The sequence below is a fragment of the Atractosteus spatula genome, chromosome 22, assembly GCF_055471065.1.
Source record: "Atractosteus spatula isolate fAtrSpa1 chromosome 22, fAtrSpa1.hap1, whole genome shotgun sequence".
Classification (NCBI taxonomy): Eukaryota; Metazoa; Chordata; class Actinopteri; order Semionotiformes; family Lepisosteidae; genus Atractosteus; species Atractosteus spatula.
The window spans coordinates 7875133-7897292 of NC_142727.1; the positions used below are offsets into that span (position 1 = coordinate 7875133).

Here is a 22160-nt window from a genome sequence, read left to right on the forward strand (position 1 = left end):
GGTAATCTGGAGAGAAAGGATCCCAGGATCTCATCCAGCCTTTTTTTTTAAAAAAAAAAACAGGGTATCGCTTTCAACAACGTGGCTGGGCAGCTTGGTCCACACTCCCACAGCTCCGTGGTTAGAGAAGTGCCTCCTGTCCTGATGGGAGGATCTCATCCAGCCATTTCTTGAAAGAAAACTGGGCATCAGCTTCACCTGCATGGCTGGGCAGCTTGTTCCACACTCCCACCACCCTCTCATTCTCGCATTTTAAATGCACTTCCCTGTAGTCCTTGTGTCCTCTGGTGGGTGTTTCACTGGTTATTCTGCAGATGTCCCCTGGGTTGTTTCTGACAATGACTTTGAGGGTTCAAGGCTGAAGAGAACTGTCTGCCCATCCTCATCTCCATGAGAGTATTGAGGGTCATCACAGTCATACAATTCCACAGTAGGCTGAGATTTAACACTATACAAGTAACTGATAGATCCAAAATTAAATTAAATTAACTAGCCTGGTATTTTAAATAAATACACAAGAGTAAACACTAAAAAATACACTCATAAAAGGCAGAATGTAAATGATTTTCACTCCTGGCGCTGGAGAGTTACAGTTCACAGAAACTGCTGTGATTAAGACCAATTAAGGCAATAATTGATTCAGTTAAGTCATTAAGAGATTAGGTAGAAGGAAAACCAGATGAGGCAGTTTCTCTCCAGGCGCAGAGGCGAAGAGCGCTGCTCTGGACAGTAGGGTGAAATGATCTGGTGTGTTGTACAGGGTTAGGGACGTCTGTGCGAGAGCTCATCAGACCAACATGAAGAAGGTCAGAGGTCACTGCTCGGCCCAGCCCACGTCACACCTCAGTCAAGGAAGTGAAAGTGAAAACGAGCCCCCCACCCCCTGGAAATCAACAGGACAGCGTTACCTTCTTTGACAAGCTGCACAAACACAGGATTGTCTCCGCTCACGGTCAGCCCGAAGCCATTATCGTCTCTCTGAATGATCACACATCTCTGAACCAGCCCTGTGTGCGCAGAAACAGAGAGACACGGAGGAGGTGAAGAGAGAGATCTACAGGAACTAGAGCGAGACGACACATGCCTTCCGATGAACCGCATATTCCCCCTAAAGCACCAGAGTATCATATTTTCAAGGGTGATGCTACACAGTCAAACCTGTACATCTCGGGCATGTCTGAAATAATTAGAAGATGTTCAAACCTGCAACGCGCAGTGAATGTTTCCTACATCAAATGAGCACTGGCTTTCCCTTTAGTAAAAATATAATGAGCATAACAAGGTTTTTACCACCACAGTGGTTTTGAGCTTCAAATACATGTTTTTCACTCCCTCAGCTGTCATGTAGAAGGTACACGACACAGGAAGGAGCTTCAGTCTGTCCACAACACAGCACACTACTGCTCACTACTACGGGTCCCAGAAACAGGAGGCAGATGTACAGCTTCCGACAGCACGATTTCAATTTACTCACCTCACTTTCTACAAGATGTCTTGCTCAGTTATAAGGCAGGAGAGCTGAGCAGTACATCCAGGTATCGGCCTGTGCAGACTGAAGAACCGTAATGTTGTGCTCACTGATTATTGCGGGTCCATCAGTCAATAGACTAGGAACTGGCTACAGCAAACCCTCCCATGACACACGCAGAGCCCACCCCAGTGCCCAGTTATCCAACCTAAACGCAGCGCATCAGCATGGCGGCTGGCGTTTCCGACAGTCAGAGCTGGTTCCTGCTGAAAGGTAGAGGCTCTGGTCTCCCCCTTACTTCTGCAATGAATCCACATTTCTGAACTGCAGGCTGTAACTGCAGCTACTGTGGAACATCTCGCAAGCAGGTGCTCGTACTTTTTTTTTTTAATTCCTGTCGTTATTCTAAACAAGACACCCCCTGAAATGCTTCTGTTGAGTCTTATTTAGAAATGGAATGAAGTTGAGCATCTGGTGTTCGGGCTCACTGCAGGAGGAGCGCGGTTGCAGCTCTGGTCTCATTACTCCACGGCTGGGGGTTCGATTCCCCGGTGTAGTACTGCAGCCGTACCCTTGAGCAAAGTACCTAACTCAGACAGCTCGCACCTGGGACTGAGGACCCGGTCAATTCATTTCTTACTGTTACTTACTGTGCCGCACTTGAAGAGGTTTACAGAAACGTTGAAGCCAAACATATGTCGCACTCAGCCATGACGAATCACAGGCTCCCGGAACCAACCCCTCAGACTCTTGAGAGCAGCCCTGTTCAAAATACAGCCCCGCACAAACGGGCTGTCTGTATCTGAAAGGACGGATTCTCAAGAGCCAACACCAGCACCCCATCACTGCTGATTCTGAAGCATGCTGTAAAACTTGTGTGCGGTTATGGACCCTGGGGTAAGAGCTGTGAATCCCAGACCAGAGGTGCAGCTCTCTATTTACTCCCTGTGAAAGAAGCTGGGTCTCATCCCTTCAGAAATCACTGGGCCGATGGGACGGATGTTACTCAAGAGCTAGAAGGCAACTGAAGAGTGAAGATTTCATCTTTATCTGTCTTTATGATCCTGTAAACTATTTCCTTTCATGGTGGGCTTTTTTGGTTGTCCGTTGTGTTCTCTTAATCTTATCGTTCTTGAATGATGGGAGGTGTTAAGAACCTCGCTGAAAATCGTTTAAAAACAAATCAGAAACCACTGCGACTTCCCACAGGGCAGAGCAAGGAGGAACAAGACTGATGTTTTAAAAAGCTAAAAAGAGTTCAGCTTCCTTCGCGAGCACGAGGAGACCTAGCGTTTCAACTTTTTTCTTTCAAACAATCTCTCTCTCTCCTCACACCACACCAAGGTGGAAACGAACCACGAAAACAGCATGCTGCCTTCAGGGTGTCCCTGTTAAATCACAGACCTTAGAGAGGAGTGAGAGCCCCAGCTTCCGGCCGAACAACACCCCCTGGCACCCCCATGCTGGACGAGACACTGCCAAGACAGCAGCCCCGGTCTGAAACAGCTCCGGGCGTTTTGGTGAAAACAAAGCCCACTGTCTCAGGCTGGCTTTCCAGGTGAGACTCTAGCCGTGAAAAGCCCTCCCGTTTTCGCATTCAGACTCCGCCTGCTCAGAAAGAAAACCCCGCCACACTTTTAGGGCTTATGATGCCTTCCTCGACTGAGGGAAGAAAATTTGCCGGCCATTCTGCTGGCCAGCACAGCTTTGCCATGCATGAAGGCAACACGCTGCTTCCCCAGGTGGGGCTCCAGCCGAGGGACCCAGGGTCCAGGCCTACGGCGCCTCACAAACCCCACTGCCAGCACCCCCTGGCAGTGTCAAGACGCCTCTGAAAGAAACCCTCAAGCTGAGGCCGCTGAGCGTCCCCGGCTCACCTGGAGGGACGGTGCCACACCTTGTCGGGGCGCACGTACGAAGCTATGGGGCGCTCACAGCCGGAGGGCCCCGAGCCACCTCCGAACGGAGCAGTTCAGAGCTGGGAGAAGGGGCGGGAGCCGCAAGTGACAAGCGCGCCACGAGACAGGGGCGTTAGACACAGGCAATGGGGGGGGAGGCGGAAAGGGCTGCGGGGAACGGGGGAGGGAGGGAGGATGGGGGCGCAAACGGAAGAAAGCAGAGAGCCGGGGCAGCAGCGACGCCAAGACCGAGGGCTTACCACACGGCTCCGGCTTCCCCCCGTCCACGCAGCTCCGGCTCGTCCGGGACACCAGGTCTGACCGCAGCCCGGGGCGGGGCAAGGAGCCGAGCGGCGCGGCACAAACAACAACAGAACACACAAACACATGGAAGAAAGAGAAAGAGAGAGAGAGAGAGAGAGAGAGAGATATGTGGGAAAACATGGACACCAAATTGTAATGGAAAATGTTCAAGGAAAAGCAGGACAGCGGCAAACTCGCATCCCAGCGCCAGCCCTCGGAATCGCTCCGCCGCTCCAGGGGAAGCAAAAGAAAGCGGCTCTGTGTTCCACTGCCAGGCCTTAAAGCTTTTTTTAACGTACTCCATGGCAGAAAAAACAACTCTGCCGTGGCAATACAGACTCCACTGAGAGTCCTCTGGCTGCCGCGCTGAGATCAAGGGGACCCTGTTTTCTGCAGGCAGCAGATTAATGGGTGGCTCCTCCCGACATCACTTAAACAACATCAGGTAGCCAGGTTATCCCCAAGTATCCACGATGAGCAAGGAAGTAAAGAAAAAAAGTTTGGATTGGTGTACTGAAAAGCCTTTTTTTTCTCCTTAGGGAGTGGAATACCTCTGATTAAATAACCTGTCTCAAAGTCTAGCTCTTCCCTGATACTCAAGACTGCATGTGAAAACAGCAGCAGTATACTATTCTTTAACAACCTGATATACTACTTTAGCACATCTGGGGAGGGCTGATTCACATGGAGCACAGACGCCAGGGTTCAGCCTGATGAAGCCCCCAGGCACGAGGTCGGACAGGAGCTGCAGGACTGGGAGCAGGGCACGAGATCGCTCGCACTCCTGAGAAATCAATGCGGTCTGTTCAGAAAATGATGGAAAGGAATGAGGGTGGGACTCCTGAGGCTCTGCCTGTGAAAAAACCATGCAGCATGCAAGAAGGCAGGGAGGAGACTTGGACAAGAGGAAGCTGGAGAGGAGGAGAAGCACAGCGCCATGCGTGTGACCGCCGAGCAGCGCCAGACCCAGCGGCCCGCTTGAGCAGAGCTGGGTGACTTGGGCCAGTCCCTCTGGCTTGGCTTCAGCACGGGGCTGGACACTGCTCAGTAAAGGACATTCAATATCCTCCTGAGAAAACCAGATTCTTCTGTGGGAAAACATGGCCTCCTAGTTCGCCAACAACCATCCCCAAACCCCGTGAACATTTTTGTCTTCATTTTTGGAGAATCAACAATATGACAAATGTCTGATTTAAATCTGAATCAGAGTTACACTCACTTATACCTTTAGGACCACAATGAATCAGAATAACTGCATTCAAGAAACAAATGATCACAGCTTGGCAATTCTTGATTCAATAGAAGCTCTAGTTGAAACCATCTGAAATGCTAATGTTCTATAACATAATAGCTAACAAAGCCATACGTTAAGTTATATACATTCTCATTTGTTCTACATTAAACATTCTTCCCCTTTACCAAAACACCAGTTATGTAAATACCTTTTTTAAAAGTTTATTTTACTGGGTGTGTTTATATGCTTTTCACTCAAAAATAAATCTTTGTTCTAGCACTTAGGTTGTGCCTCCTGCAATAACTAACTCGGCATCTAAATCTGAATTTGCAGAAAAAAGAGTAAACTGGAAAGGACTTTTGTTGCATCCCTGACCACATCTATAAAACACACTCCTGTGCCCAATTGGGTTCGCAACAGCACTGCAAAACCACAGCCCAGCAGAGCTGCGCTCTCAAGACGATACTCAGGCCAGTATCACTCTGCAACTCACAACTAACAACCCCCTGAAGCTCAGCAGGTGTGAGCCTGGCCAGTACCTGGCTGGGAGACTCCTGGGAAAAACTAAGGTTGCTGCTGGAAGAGGTGTTAGTGGGGCCAGCAGGGGGCGCTCACTCTCCGATCTTTGTGGGTCCTAATGCCCCAGTTTAGTGACGGGGACACTGTACTGTAAAAAGGTGCCATCCTTTGGATGAGATGCAAAATAGAGGTCCCGACTCTCTGTGGTCATTAAAAATCCCAGGACGTTTCTTGAAAAGAGTAGGGGTGTAACTCCAGCATCCTGGCCAAATTTCCCATTGGCCTTTCCCAATCATGGCCTCCTAATTATCCCCATCTATGAACTGGCTTCATTACTCTGTTCTCCTCATCACTGAGAGCTGGTGTGTGGGGAGAGTACTGGTGCATCATCCAGGTGGGGCTGCACACTGGTGGGGGTGGAGGGGATCCCCATGACCTGTAAACCGCTTTGAGTGAAGTGTCCAGAAAAGCGCTATATAAGTATAAGGATTATTATTATTATTATTATTATTATTATTATTATTATTATTACCCAACTACAACACAGTGCTCTCTCTCCAACTCCCACTGAAACTTTTCTGTCAGATGTCAACGGCAACAAAAACAATTCCAAACACACTGACAGTGTATCTTAATCCCAAAAGTTCTCTAGAATGTCAAGGTTTTTATGGTTAGAAAAGCAGAAGTGCTTCACTCTGAGCTCTCATCCCGCAATGACATCCATGTGGGAAAACCAACGGAATGGTCTCGACTCCTTTCCCCACTCCTTACACGGATCTTTGGATCAATCCTCTCAATAAAGCGAAACCCGGAAGTGTTTTGAACCCAACCTCTTCTGAAACAAGACTAAGGCTGCTGTCGGCCCTGCACCGAGAAATCGGGAATACTTTCAGTTTCAGAAACCCTGGGTCTTCAAAAGGCTCTGGGACGGCAAACCCAGACAGGCTGAGATTAGAGAGGATAACCACAGCCTAAGCTGACAGCTTGGACAGCATCTGAAGAGGGATTCAGACAACTTGGACGTGTTTTTGTCCTTTGATAAGATCTGGAAGTAGAAGGCAAAACGCGAAGCGGGATTTCTGCCATTCTGACGCTGAGAATTTCTAGTTCTACACAAACAACCTCCAGTATCGCACAGCCTCAACGGGCTCCTGACAGTGTGCTGGCAGGACGAACATCTCCACGCCTGTTTCACGTCCCACTGGGTCTTATGATGGCGATAAGGATCAGTCTTATGCTTTCTGCTCGTCAGAGCGTCAATCTAGCTCTTTTAAGTTTTTTTTTTTTGCCTTGCGCTTCATACAAAGGAAAATTCACCATGAGTTAAGCCAGCAACAGGACCTAAACACAGCCTGACAGATCACTGTTTCTCCCAGTCAGCACCAGTTCTGTGGAACTCTGCGTTCTATGTACAGCCAAATATAATCTCTTCCTGTGAATTACCAGGAAGCAGCAGAATAACTCCCAGTCTCCCAGAACAAGCAGCATGTTCTGTGCCGAGGAGATCTGGTGCCTGAGCCAAATGGAGTGATGTGTCTGAAGTAATGCACATCCGTTTAGCACAGTGTAGGCACAGCGCACAACTCTTTAGCCTACGTTTTGAGCCTAAGTGTTAATGCGCAAGACCTAGGGTATCACTACTACAGCTCTTGTGCATGTTCAGCAAACATGTCACACACAGCACAAAGCCTCTCTGTTCAGGAGCGTATGTACATGTTTAGCAAAACATACTACATACACTTAACAGCACACTGTTCGTTCTCCTCAAACAGGTGTGTGTTAAGTTAACTCGGTACCTATACACAATGTTCGGTTTCAGAGCAAGTGTGTGTTAACTAGACCTGGTGCAGTAGGGCACTTCTCCCCCGTGGAATTACCTGTGGGGTCAAACTCATGCGAGGAGACGGAGGATTTCTCAATCTTGTGCTTCTTGTCTGGAGGGGGGTCCTTGCTGTGGATGCTACATTGCCTGAAAGATACAGACGAAGACAGAGCTGAGTCATGGCGACCAGGTGCCGCAGTTTAACAGCAGGGAACCTGGAAAAAGGTCTCGGCGAAAATGAAGATGTAATATCCTTGGCTGCGCGTCAAGTCACGTCAGCTCAAGTTCAAACCCTACTGCCCAGCCCCGTGAAAAATCCAGCCCCACTCTCCACCCCCTCAGCAGTGGGGCATGGAGCCTCACATATAGTACTGTCACTCCTTGAAAGGGGCAAATGTTTCAGGAGAAAAAGAAAAAAGACTGCAATTCTGGAGTCAAAATCCCTCTAACGATACATAACTAGCCGTTACCATTTCACAATAAAGAGGCATTCTTCTCCTGCGCAAGAATATAATGTGTCTGGAGACTGGGGGGCCAACGAGGAAGCAAGAACTCTATTCATGAAGGCTTCTGTCGTTAGGACTTCTGAAGAAATCCTTAACAAACTGGCATTCTCCCCTTCCACTCAGAGCCTCCGTGCTCCGACCCTGCGGTTAGGCCCGTGTCTGTCCCCCTGACTGGCTCCTTGGTCCTCTACAGCTTTAAGAGGGTCTCGTTTAAGCGGTGACCTCCGACCCGGAGCCGTGAAAGGCTCTACACAGAAGGGCCCTTGAGTGAGGCTTCCCCCCCCCCCCCTCCCACTCCCAGCACTGGGATTCAGCACCAGCTGTTCCGCTCTGGAAGTGAAAGAGCTCCGTTCAGAGGGAGCTGGAAAAGTCTCCTCCTCCCTCTCGTCGATACCGAACAGCACTCGGGGAATTAGGCTGCTGCAGGGGGAGAGGGGCTGCACGCTCCGCTCACTGTGTGAAGCTAAGTGTGTTGCTTCTACCCTTTCATTCCCTTGCTGCACATCTGCTTTGAGAAGGTTATGGGAAAAGATGCCAAGCTGATGTGACATCCTAAGTAGACAAAGCTAGATGGATGAACCCAGGACACCTCACAGCAGGTCAGCCCCCAGATCCCCTGGGTCTCATCTGTGCCTGGTGCTGCAGTCCCTAAGCTATTCTGCCTTTATTCCATCAATCACTTAGAACTGCTCAGTTCCTCTGGAACGGAAACCACAAGTCCCCAAAAACCTCTCATGGCATTTTAGCTTGAAGCACTGGCTGTCTGACAAACACACGTTCTCCCTATTCCTGCAACAAGAAACCTCTCGCACTAGGAGGGTCAATCTCCAGCTTCTAAATGATGCGGCTGCAGCTGTGAGACCGAGCTGTCGCCATGCTGACTATTTTAATATTTTAATCAGGCATCAGGCCCCATGCTCCTTGATAAAGTATCCGCCCAGTCGCGCTGTGCTCGGCGCTCGTGGGAACGCTCTCCTGTTACAGGGGATCACAGGCGGCTGTCAGGTTATTTCACTACCTCGGACCCCAGAAAAGAAACCAGACAGGCAATAAAACAGTCCTTACCTGGTTGGTTTTTTGGTGGGAAACCTGCAAGACAAACGAGAGAAGATGATCAGGAGGTGTGCAGGAAATTCAACCTGTGGAATTTTCTCACCGCAGTGGAGGCATTTCCTGAGAGCTCCACGACTAAAAACACCTAGGGTACTACTTGCAATGCGGAAACTGCCATGACTCATGAAATCAGATTGGACAGGACACTTCGGTGAGACTCAACACACCCAGAAATGTAAGTAAATAAACTTCTATTTAATCTGGTACATCAATTTAAACCAACTTCCTATTTACACTGGAGACCTGAAGAGGGGTTTATGCTGCAGGGCATTTTTCCTGAGGCAATTTGAATGAAGTTCTCTGCATAAGGATACAACAGCTGTACTTAAACAGGAATATAAAAACTGGTTCAAGTACAGCTGTCTTGTAGCGATTCTTCTTTCAAACCGAGATGAAACACTAAAGCCATGAAATAAACAAAAGACCCTTGACAAAGCCTGCATATATTTATTTGTTTGAGTGTCTGTAGGAACAAGCAGTGTCCTGACCAAGTCTGAGCGGAGAGCTTCGCTTTTTATAAATAGCTGGGGACTTTTTGCGGGTCACTTTTGTTTTGTTGCTGTTCCTTCCCCTGAACAATAGCCTGCTCAGCAGAACAATGGCACTCACGTCAAGCCCACTGACTACACTGCTGAATTGTGGGAAGGATTCCCGGAAACTGTGAGGGATCCTGGCTGGGCTCCCGTTTCCTGAGTGTGTGAAATTTGCAGGCCGATGTTGAAGAAGGACAGGGCGGGGGCTGTGGGAGCCTCTCTCAGTCCTGCTGAGAGACTTTTTCAAGTGTGGTTCGCTGGTCGCAAGACCGTAACTGCTGTTGGCTCTAATGCAGAGCTGGAGCTCTCACGTCATCTGAAAGGGAGCGAGGGAAACACTGCTCACTGCCCTGTTCGCACAGCCCCAAAGCAGACAGAGATGAACTAGATATCTGAGCCCGACAGCTAATTCAGCCTGAAGGGATTATTCGCCTACTGGGGTTGTCTGTCTGGGGTTACACAGGGGTGACCATGGGAGGGGGGGGGGAATCCAGTTTGGCTTGTTGAGGGCAAACCAACTTTGCAGAGTGGAAAGAAGTTCAGGAATATTTGAGGAAAACGATGCTGAACATGTTTTTTGTGTGAGAACTTGCTGGACGTTGGATTGAACACCAAAAAAAAGGAACTTTTCTTGCAGTGATCTTGCCTCCGGCAACAAACGTCCTGAGACCACCAACGTAAACGCACAAAAAAAAAGATGAGCGCAAATTCCAAAGCTAACTCATGGAACGGAGTTGAATAAACCAAGACAGCAGCTTCGAGCTCCAACAAGCCACGACTCCGGAGAAGCAACATTTCAGATGTCCCGGGCTGAAAAGACTCAGAGAGAAAACCTCAAGGATGAGGCGGAAGGAGTAAAGACACAAAGAGCACTGTAAAGAAACTTATTTTTGTAAAGTGTAAAGAAACTGTAAAGAATTATTTTCGGAGGGGGTGGGTCTTCAACATGGTGCTGGTTATTGAGGTTTTGTGCTGCATTGTGAAAGAAAAAAGCTGACTTCGTTTGACAGCGACTGCCAGCAGCACACCCCAGCACCCTAAAAGCACTGCGTTAAAGAAACGTAAGTCTAGGCTCCCTAAAAGACAGCAATGACAAAAGGATTAATGACTTCTGATAAGCCTGCTTGATATTTAATTAATCCGACTACACTAATAATCACCAACATGAAGTCGAATATTGTCTTGATAGTTAATCATCAGCGCCGGTGGAGAATGCCATGCTTTCAAATTTACTCAAAACTGACAACCCTGATGCTCAGCAGGTGAGAGCCTGGCCAGAGCCTGGATGGGAGACCTCCTGGGAAAAAACTCCAAGGTTGCAAGTGTTAGTGGGGCCAGTAGGGGGTGCTCACCCTGGGGTCGGTGTAGACCTAATGCTTCAGTATAGTGATGGGGACCACTGTACCGTAAAAAAGAGTCGTCCTCCAGAAGAGACGTAAAATGAGGTCCTGACTCTCCATAGTCAATAAAAATCTGCCCTTTTTGAGAAGAGTAGGGGTGTAACCCCAGTGTCCTGGCCAAATTTCCCCCTGGTCTTTACCAATCATGGCCTCCTAATAATCCCCATCTCTGAACTGGCTTCATCACTCTGCTCTCCTCCCCACTGAGAGCTGGTGTGTGGTGAGCGTACTGGTGCTGCACACTGGTGGTGGTGGAGGGGATCCCCATTACGTGTAAAGCGCTTTGAGTGCAGTGTGTAGAAAAGCACTACAGAAGTGTAAGGATGATGATGATGATGATGATGATGATTAGGCTGCAGCATAGAGAGGGCACGCCACCTCCACGCGCCCTCGGCCCCGCGGCGCACACGTGACTCAGCATGAGGGTACCCGGGCTGATAAGCTGCAGCGGGGGGGCCAGACGGGGGTGGGCGAGCAAGTGCGCTGCCCCGATAGCGCCGCGGCTCTCCGCACTTAACCGCCTGCGGGCCGAGACCTCTTCCTCCTGACAGGAAGTGGCCCCATTCGAGGGGGTGCCACCGCGCTGCCACAGATCGTGCTTAGACACTCAGGAGCCAACTCCTGGGAGCATCCTGCTGAAGACGAGAAACTGCTACAGATCTGGCTGTATCCCCCTCACATGTTGGCCAAGTCCCCCCTAAAACATCTCGGGATTTTAGCACCCCTGGAGTCTGGTAACAGAGCAAACACACAGCTCAAGAACAGCATGAAGAAATTCAAATTCAAGCTGTAAGCACTGAGCCTGTTATAAGTCCTTGATCTCCAGAAATAATCTCAAACGCCATAGCAATTATTTGCATTGATCTTACAGAGCAGTGATCTTTGCCCCCTCTCTGACTCATTCCAAAATTATGCAAGAGTTTAGGCCTGCATTAGGCCAGATTCCTACAATCCTGCAGCTGGATTGCACTTTAATTCTGCACCCTCCTGCAGATCACATCTGGAAAGCTAGGTTGAAAGGTGTTGGGCAGAGGGGGTGGGAGGGTTATGAGTAAAATCACCCCACTGGCTTGAATCCGCACAGCCCTTATTCACAGCAAAGACTGATGACGAACAAGAGGGGGTCATTAGGCCAGACTGATGTTATCCTGCATTTTGGGGGGGGGATCAATCCAGGGGTACCAGGGATGGACGAGCACAAAGACTCAGCTGCCCTTTCACGTGTGGGGGCACCGTCTCCAAGAAGAGGACTCGCACCGCAAGGAGCTCGGACAGAAACGGACACAAACTAAAGAAAAACGTCCTGCCACATCCTCAAAAGAGAGGCAAAGTTACACCTTCACGTTTTGACTCCGGAAGCGGAATCGGCTATAATCCCGAAGGATGACATAGAGCTGCGCATCAAAGAGGGGACCCCCACTTCATCCACTTCTTCGTCCAGCAGCACCCCGCAGAGTTCAGCCCGCGACGGGGTTTCCCAGAAGCTGCAGCTGTGTTTGCAGCGCGTGAGAGGAGGAGCTGCGCACCTGCATTCCCTCTCACGCTCGGCGCCGCTCGGGCCAGCGGTACGGCTGCTGTCAGAGGGTGCAGCAGCTATTTGCAGGATGAACACTTAATGCAGTGTATTTTTTTCGCGGGGGGGGGGGAGGTCTTTTTTCCTGTTCTTAAGCAGTGCCCCAGGGGTGTTATTCTTGAGTCTGCCTACAGGCCCGTGGGCGACTCTCCACCGACGGAGGTGCAGAGAGGCAGAGGGGGGTCAGGGGGTGGGGTCTGTAGCAGAGCATTCTGTTTGCTCTTAGGATAATCAGGGCATGACTGAGCACAGACACATGACATTAAAAAACAGGCCCGACTTGTTCAAATCCCTAGAGAGCATCAGCACAACGATCTGACCTCGGAGGGCCCTCCCAAGCACAGTGGTACAAGCCCAGTTCTACAAATCCACCCCTCCAACGTGTTGGGACAAAACCCGTCTCGTTACACTGCGCGGGTTGTGTTACAGCTGAATACTAACTTTTTAAAGCTGAACGAGATTATCTTTCAAAGATGCGGCTTTCCATTGCGTACATCGTTTAGATAGGGATCTAGTTTCCTTGCATCAGGGTTAATGCACCGTCATGCACAAGTGAATTAAGATTAATTAAAAGAAAATCAAATCCCTCTTTAAGACACCATCTAACACTGAGGGTAACTAATTTTTAATTGGCTGCAAGGTTTTTTATTTAATCCAGGACTAATTACTGGTCTGATCTCCTTTGTTTCACAAAGCTTGAAGGCTCTGAAGGTGAACAGCTTGTTCCTGCTCTGTGTAGGTTTCCACATCCCTGGGTCAGCAGATTGACCCTCTGACCTCTGACCCACACCCGCCTCCCGCCAGCCCGTGTGCCAGCGGGAGCTCCAGGACGACCAGACCTCCAGTACGTTCTGATCTCAGCGATCAGGGGAGGACGAGGTGACACTGACGGACTTTAGGGAGCTCCCTCCTGCTCTCCGGAGCGCAGATCCTGTTGGCAAGCAGGGAGGGGGAGGGGGAGGGGGGGCTGGGGGGCGGCCGCCGCTTCTGTTGCTGCTGCTGGCGAACCCGACGCGCTGGAGAGCATGAGACTGTCAGCCCTGAGCGCTGAGGCTCGACGAGGAGGAGAGCAGGGGGGCGGGGGCAGGCCTCGGCTGCTCAATTGAAGCTTTGTTTCGCGGCAAAAAATAAAGGGGCCATGACCGGGGTCAGGGACACCCCGGGAAGGAAGCAGAGGAACGGCACCGAGACGCTCCGAACGAGCCGAGAGCACCAGAGCGGAGGACGGGCCCGGTGCTGTCCCACAATCCCTTATCCCATCACAGGGAACACACACAGACACCAGGGTCAACATTCCCAGAAGTCAATCAATCTACCAGCGCGTCTTCAGACTGTGGGAGGACACTGGAGCACCTGGAGGAGACCCACGTGAGCACAGGAAGAACATACAAACTCCACGGACAGCACCCCAGGCCTACATTTGAACCCAGGGCCCCAACAAACCAATGTTAACCACTGCACCAGCGTGCTGCCCTGAATTGGGATCGTTTTTTTCCTAATTACTTCTTCAAATTGGGAAATGTCTAGTTCTTTGCAAACACATGTATGGCCCCGTCTACAAAGAGCACATGCAATGTACACGCCTTTTCACAAAAACCTTCCAAGCCTTCCTTTGTGCGTTTGTGAAAGAACCAGCAACCTGCCTTCTAACCCAAGAGCTTCTAATCTTGCCAAACCCTGTGATAATGAAGAGTAAACAAAGACAGAGGGAACATCCTTACACACACACCTGTACAACACAGACAGGAGCCGAGGATCGTCTAAAGCATCACAGACATGTTTTGGTGAGTTGCTTTTTTCCTTTTTACATCTTGCAACACTGAATGTCTGAAGAGCCAAGCATGATCGAAGTAAGATATCTGCCAAATGCCAGAATGAAAAAGCCATTGCAAGCCAGTCTTGAATATAGTAACGAATGCCAGGATATATACGCCAGCATGCCAGTCCAGGATATATGTGCTGAATACGTGCCGAAGGCCAGGATGAATCAGCCAGTGTGGCAGTCCAGAATATTAAAAAACTTGGGGATGATATTTGATTCAGGCTTAACTTTCAACCCACATGTGCAACATGTTGTCAAAACACCATTCTTTCACTTGACAAATATCACTAGACTACGTCCTATGTTATCGCTAACTGTTGCTGAAAAGCTGATCAACACATTTGTCTTCTCAATTGACTACTCTACTCGCTGGGGATGCTAAATCCACATCCACAAAATCCGGCAGCCAGAATCCTGACCGGGTCTAGTGATCACTTTACTCCTCTGCTGGAGTCCTTGCACCGGCTTCCTGTCAGGTTTCATGTCGACTTCACAATCTGCATGCTCATCTATAAGGCTCTGCATGGCTTGGCACCACAGTACCTGTCTGAGATACTATCACCCTACTCCCCACCTCGCAACCTTCGCTCTACTAAGTCTGGTCTCCTATCTGTCCCCCAAGCCTGTCTACACTCTTAGGTAACAGGGCCTGGAATTCTATCCCTAAGGATAAAGAGTGTCACCCTCCCTAAACTCTTTCAAATACAGACTCAAAACCTTCTTCTTTAGCCAGCAACCATATCACCCTGCATCTCACCACTGACAACCCCCTGAAGCTCAGCAGGTGTGAGCCTGGTCAGTACCTGGATGGGAGACTCCTGGGAAAAACTAAGGTTGCTGCTGGAAGAGGTGTTAGTGGGGCCAGCAGGGGGTGCTCACCCTGCGGTCTGTGTGGGTTATAATGCCCCAGAATAGTGACGGGGACACTATACTGTAAAAAGGCACCGTCCTTTGGATGAGACATAAAACTGAGGTCCTGACTCTCTGAAATCATTAAAAATCCCAGGGTGTTTCTCAAAAAAAGAGTAGGGGTGTAACCCCGGTGTCCTGGCCAAATTTCCCCATTAGCCCTTATCAATCATGGCCTCCTAATAATCCCCATCTATGAATTGGCTTCATTACTCTGCTCTCCTCCCCACTGATAGCTGATGTGTGGTGAGAGTACTGGGCATAATGGCTGCTGTCACATCACCCAGGTGGATAATTCACACTGGTGGTGATGGAGGGGAGTCCCCATTACCTGTAAAGCACTTTGAGTGGAGTGTCCAGAAAAGTGCTATACAAGTATAAGTGTAAGCAATTATTATTATTAATTTAGAAGAGCCTTTATTTGACTGGTTTTTCTTTACCCCTTTGCTCCTGCTGTATTCCATACTCCCATCTACTGTCTCCTTTCACTGTGTATTTTCATTGCACATATCTTGTGTATTTGTTTGTTGTTGTTCTGCTATAATAGTGCTATATAAAATAGTTATTGATTATTATTATTATAGAATGAACATGCCAACACGTGCCAGTGCTGCTCAGCCTGTGCCCCTGCTCCAGCCTGCAGGCCTCCCGGACTCCCTGCTGGCTCGTGTGCTCAGGCCTGCGGGGAACAGAGGGCTGGCAGGAGACGCGGAGGAGCTGGGGCGCGCGCTCTGCAGCCGGAACGAGCGAGCCCGGGCCAGGCCTCCGTCAGCCTGCCGACAGGCGTCGCCGCGCTCTCCGCTCCGCACCGCCGCCGCAGGGGGGGCAGAAGGCGAGGGCTCCAGAATCACTGTCGACTCTCGGGATGATCATCACTTCAGTTCATTTGTCAATGCTTATGTTAAAATGTTACTGAAATAAAAAAATACATTTTAAATCAAATATATATAAATATATATAGATTTTATAAGCCAGACTACACCGTACTGACCAGCTCAGAGCTCACAGACCCAGACTTCACCGTACTGACCAGCTCAGAGCTCACAGACCCAGACTTCACCGTACTGACCAGCTCAGAGCTCACAGAGCCAGACTTCACCGTACTGACCAGCTCAGAGTTCACAGAGCCAGACTTCACCGTACTGACCAGCTCAGAGCTCACAGACCCAGACTTCACTGTACTGACCAGTTCAAGCCTCACAGACCCAGACTTCACTGTACTGACCAGCTCAGAGCTCACAGAGCCAGACTTCACCGTACTGACCAGCTCAGGCCTCACAGTCCCAGACTTCACTGTACTGACCAGCTCAGAGCTCACAGACCCAGACTTCACCGTACTGACCAGCTCAGAGCTCACAGAGCCAGACTTCACCGTACTGACCAGCTCAGAGTTCACAGAGCCAGACTTCACCGTACTGACCAGCTCAGAGTTCACAGAGCCAGACTTCACCGTACTGACCAGCTCAGAGCTCACAGACCCAGACTTCACTGTACTGACCAGTTCAAGCTTCACAGACCCAGACTTCACTGTACTGACCAGCTCAGAGCTCACAGAGCCAGACTTCACCGTACTGACCAGCTCAGGCCTCACAGTCCCAGACTTCACCGTACTGACCAGCTCAGAGCTTACAGAGCCAGACTTCACCGTACTGATCAGCTCAGACACACAATTCATGGTACTGACCAGCTCAGAGCTCACAGACCCAGACTTCACCGTACTGACCAGCTCAGAGCTCACAGAGCCAGACTTCACCGTACTGACCAGCTCAGACACACAATTCATGGTACTGACCAGCTCAGAACTCACAGACCCAGACTTCACCGTACTGACCAGCTCAGAGCTCACAGACCCAGACTTCTCTGTACTGACCAGTTCAAGCCTCACAGAGCCAGAGTTCACCGTACTGACCAGCTCAGAGCTCACAGACCCAGACTTCACCGTACTGACCAGCTCAGAGCTCACAGACCCAGACTTCTCTGTACTGACCAGCTCAGGCCTCACAGAGCCAGACTTCACCGTACCGACCAGCTCAGAGCTCACAGAGCCATACTTCACCGTACTGACCAGCTCAGAGCTCACAGAGCCAGACTTCACCGTACTGACCAGCTCAGAGCTCATAGAGCCAGACTTCACCGTACTGACCAGCTCAGAGCTCATAGAGCCAGACTTCACTGTACTGACCAGCTCAGACCTCACAGAGCCAGAATTCCAATAATTCCAATAATTGATATGGTTCTCTCTCTGCTAGAACATGCTCCTCCTGTACATGGATTTCTGATCATCTCTGCTGTTTGAAGCTGTTCTTTTTTACCTACTTTGTTTAATGGAAAAGGTTGGGGAATAAAGTCTTTAGAATCCCCCCCCCTTCCCCAATGACACGTGAAGGATTCTTCTTGCCAGCAGCTATAACACGCAGCAAATCATGACTGACAGCTCCCTGCAGCTCAGCAGGTGTGAGCCTGGTCATTACCTGGAAAGGAGACTCCTGGGAAAACTAAGGTTGCTGCTGGAAGAGGTGTTAGTGGGGCCAGTAGGGGGCGCTCATCCTGCAGTCGGTGTGGGTCCTAATGCCCCAGTATAGTAATGGAGTCATTATACCGTAAAAAGGGCGCCGTCCTTCGGATAAGACATAAAACCAAGGTTTTGACTCCTTATGGTTCTCGAAAAGAGTAGGGGTGTTACCCCAGTATCCTGGCCACATTTCCCCCTGGCCTTTACTAATCATGGCCTCCTAATAGTCTCTGAAGTGGCTCTCCTCCCCAATGAGAGCTGGTGTGTGGGGTGAGCTTACTGGTGCTGCACACTGGTGGTGGTGGAGGGGATCCCCATTACCTGTAAAGCGCCATGAGTGGAGTGGATACACTTATAAAAGCACTATATAAGTGTGAGGATCTCACACTTCTGCAGTTATGTGGATGCTTACAGTGTTGCTTTTTACACACACACACACAAAAAAAGAAAAATACAAAATACAAAAAATGGGGTGTATAGAAAACCACATTAAGTGTTACATTCCTTTGCATACAGTTTCTAATTGCATCTTCATTCCTACTGCATCAGATAGAAAGTGTCTCTACACATCTTTCCCATTTTGACCCCCTTTTCACAAATATGTCCTTAATTTCAAATTCTGCAGGTAATTTGCTCCGTCAGAGAGTCCTGCCACGCTTGAGCGCAGGGACTGCTTGTCGTCTTTAACCGGTTTCTGGTATTGTGTTTTGAGGCCTGCTGTCCTGACAGCTCTGAACAAGTGTCTTTCTGCCTCGTTTCTCCCAGAAGCAAAACCCTGGGATCCTCTCCCTTTCTGCCTTACTGCCGGGACTCGGAATCGAACATTTCTTCACGCTAGTTTGTCACTTTGCGTTTTAGTATTGTAAGGGGTGGGGGGGGGACTGGTAAGCCCATCCCCTAACCCCAGTATACACCCCCCCCCCGGGGGATTTGAGCAGATGCTTTGACACTGGACACGAGGGCACGGGGGGGGGGCACACCGGCCCTTCGCTGGATACAACACTGCAGCGCGGGAGGGAGGGAGGGCGCACGTGCACTCGGGATCAGGAGAGCGCTTGTTTCACAAATGAGCCAGGCCCCCACTCAAGCGGGACTCTGAACGAGCGTCCTGGACGTTACTCTGACAGCCAAGGCCACTGCCGAGGAGAAAGGGGACAACTCCGGGGTCCACAGTCATGCAAGTGCCTTGCGCCTCACTGCACCGAGAGGGACCGGCCTGAAATGAAATGATAACCCGCATGGGCAGGCTCGGGGCACGACTTCGCACGAGTTAAACCCGTCGTGGGCCTTTTCTGTACACGCATCACGATCGGAGCAGGACCTGGAGCCCGTCCTCACCCCCCCCACCAGCGTGCCCGCTCCATGTGTGACCAGCGAGTAGCAGATTGCCTGCGCAGATGGACAAGCCAGTCCACAGCACGCCGAGGCCAGCACAGAGCAGCAGCTGAGAGCCAGGAGACACGAGCGGGCGTGTGCGTGCACGAACAGCAGAGAGGAATAATCTATTATTCATCCCCCACCACATTATTTGCATGACATCCCTGAAAACCATGATCAAATAACCACAGAAGTGAGCTGCTGTCGTGAACGCGCGTGCGCACGCACACACACACACAAATGAGCGAGTCTCAGCACTCGAATCTAGGTCACGGGATCCAAGATCAGAGCGATCTCCGATACGAGCTGCTTTCACAGGACACCCTGGGAAGGCTGGCGCTGCTGCTGCAGGAGCTCACGGTCTCCTTCGCTCCCGCTGCAGTTTTCCAGGTTAAAAACAAAGGCATGCCTTTGATCCCGGTAACACGGAAGTCTGCAGGAAAATCAACTCAAATCCCAGGTCCCTGCGCAACCCTCAGAGCAGAGAGCAGTAGGGTTGTACCGCACAGCTCAGCTTCAAGATTAATCACGGTGTGAAGAAGAAGAGGTTCAAACACCAGGGAGAGAAGGAGCACGACATTCCATTTGCGCTGTCTGGTCTCATCTGCCTCAGCAGACACTACCAACACCTCCCCCCCCTTCCCCCAACCTCCTGCCACTCACTCTCCGGCCAGACCCGCACTCCTGCTCGCCCTGAAGACTCGCGCTGCATCACAGCACGGCCAGCCAAGTGCGTTTATGTCAGGCCATTTCTCTCTGCAGGAAAATAAACCACAATCACAAGCCATTTCCTGTCAGCGAGCTACGAGCTGTAAGACTCGGGCACAGGGAGTAAAACCTTCTGTGTAAAAGCCATGGTGTCTATAAATGTCTCCGACTGTAGAATGACGTCACGGGAATCAGCTTGGCTGAATCCCCATTTTTACACAAGACGTTTCAGCTTTTTTCCACATTGGAATCCCATCACCAGCCCCCAGGGTATGGAAAGTGTGGATTCCTGTGATATTTCTCATGTAAATCTGCCGAACTGCTGATGCAGAGAAAGGTGGTCCCATGAAGAGCTCAGAAAGCGCAAGGCCTCCGTTTCTCCATTTTGTCATCTTAGGTTTGTATCTAAAAGTGTGGAAGAAACACAAGAAAGATGCTCTCCGTACACCCACTAAAACCCGGCGATGGCCGCTTGGAGTGCTCCACAAGGGGTCTCAAGCAAAAAAAAATAATAGAGGAATAACCTGGGCAAGCATTGCACTGAGAGCAAAAGAAAACATCCACTTGTTAGCTCATCAGACATAATGAAATGGTCACTGTGGCTCCAGAGGGCACGAGAGGACACTACGTGGATGTGCACGAAGAGAACAGAACAGGAGGCACTTACCCAAAGAGTTGTGGGAGTGTGGAACATGCTACCCCAACCATGCTGCTGTAGCCGATACCCTGGCTTCTTTCAAGAAACAGATGGATGAGATCCTGAGATTTATAAACCACTCACTACCAAACCAGCAAGACACGCCGCATGGCATTAAACCTGGCATTAAACCAGAGACTTTCTCGTCCAGAGGTAGCAGTTTCGAAACCGGCCTCGGGCCTCCACCTTGTTACTGCTGTGTGCCAACGGTTTCCCAATCCCCTGACGCGCTCTGTCAGACTAGATGAGCATGTTAGGACAGCCCAGCCATTCTCCCGGTCCTCACGTCACCTGACTCTCTCATCCCTGCTCCTCCTTTCCAGCAATCCCCTCTGCTCGGCTCATCAGGATAGCCGAGAGGTCACCGCTCCCTGACCTCCGACGCAATCGGAACCTCCTGCTGGAAGACACAGAGGGAGCCCTTCCTTTCCACGACCGCCCGCCGAGCTCAAACAAGCCCAACACCTCCAAAAATAAGGTCCTGTTCCTGAGGCTCTCGCCTTGGTATTCTGAGTTACAGGGAGTCAAGAGGGATGGGGAACAGCAGGCAGGAGAGCGTCCCACACCCCCCTTCCTGCAGGAGTCTGAAGCATTCCCGCAGCCAGGTCCTTGGTAAAGTCACCAAGCTCAACTGCCTCTGAAACCCGGAGCAGTGAAATGGTTTTGTGCTGCAGTTTTCAGGAGCTTCAGCTGGCTCCTCAAATTTCTTAAGAGATTTAAAGAACACTGTTAAACCACACGTCGGCATACTGGGTACGTGACGCTACTGCACAGAAGCTATGGGATGCTCAGTGGAGAAAGAGAAGCTTTCATTTACTCCTTCTGGTAGTTTCTTCGGTTGTGGGGAGGGGAGCACAGAAATGAAAAACAGTACAATAGTCCTCCCCACCACCACCTTTCTTCTCCCTGCTAAAATCCAGTCTTTTCTGAGGTGAAAGTAAGGCCCTCTCTCTCTGGGAGCCTGAGAGGTAACACTGTCGAGCTGGATCACCATCACTGCACAAGACACACACAGTCCACGACCGAACAGATCAGCCTACTGCCTTCATTTCCACTCCTCTCGTCTTCCAGCTCTCTCTGTCTCATTCCATTCCCTCGAACTGCGTCTCCCTGCATCCTCCCTCCCCATCTCGGGATCCAACCAGGAGGAGGCGCAGATTCACCAGCACGGCTGGGCCGTTCCTGCAGTGAAGGCAGTATCAGGGCTCTGGAACCCCTGGAACAACAAGGATCCTGGATCCTTCCCTCCGACTTCGGGATTCACAAATGTAACTCTGCTCCCGAGCTGCTGGTGCCGGCGCCGAAGCCTGCTCTGTCGGAGATAAACAGGGTGGCAGGAGCGTGCGCCAACCTGGCGGAAAGAGGGCAAGCCGTTTCTCAGGCAGTACGCTCCCGGCTGCTGGGGGGGGCTGGCGGCTTGGCTGCGCCCCCCCCCCAAACACAACGTAGCCCCCCTCTACAGCAGCCTGGGGGGTGGGGGAAGGGGGCACCTGTGAGGAGTGCTGTGGTGCACATGTCTGGCTTCACAGCGAGGCGTGAAGGCAGCCAGGCCAGCCTCCTCGTTCACAGCCCACCGTCAGCTCCGCTGGGGCTCCCCCCACTACACAAACACCAGGCACCCCCACAGGAGCAGGGCAGAGGGCAGCAGCGGCGGCTGTGGTCCGGCAACACGTTACAGCTGTTAACGCACGGACAAAAACACAGCCCAGTGAAATAACACACAAAACAACACTTCACTGGAAAAGTAGCAGGTCGGCGTCACTTCA

General features: G+C 50.6%; 1 protein-coding gene across 3 annotated transcripts in view; it reads right to left on the reverse strand.

Moving 5' to 3' along the window:
- Window positions 1-22160, reverse strand: part of arhgef12b (Rho guanine nucleotide exchange factor 12b) — a 92292-nt gene that overhangs the window by 41099 nt on the left and 29033 nt on the right. For 2 of the 3 annotated variants that reach the window (XM_088939658.1, XM_088939656.1), the window contains exons 2-5: window positions 8816-8839; window positions 7300-7391; window positions 3627-3683; window positions 909-1007 (exon numbers count right to left, since the gene is read on the reverse strand). In XM_088939658.1, coding sequence (XP_088795784.1) covers window positions 909-1007; window positions 3627-3683; window positions 7300-7391; window positions 8816-8839 — 272 coding nt within the window. The remainder of the gene's footprint in view (window positions 1-908; window positions 1008-3626; window positions 3684-7299; window positions 7392-8815; window positions 8840-22160) is intronic. The other variant, XM_088939659.1, reaches the window with a different exon arrangement.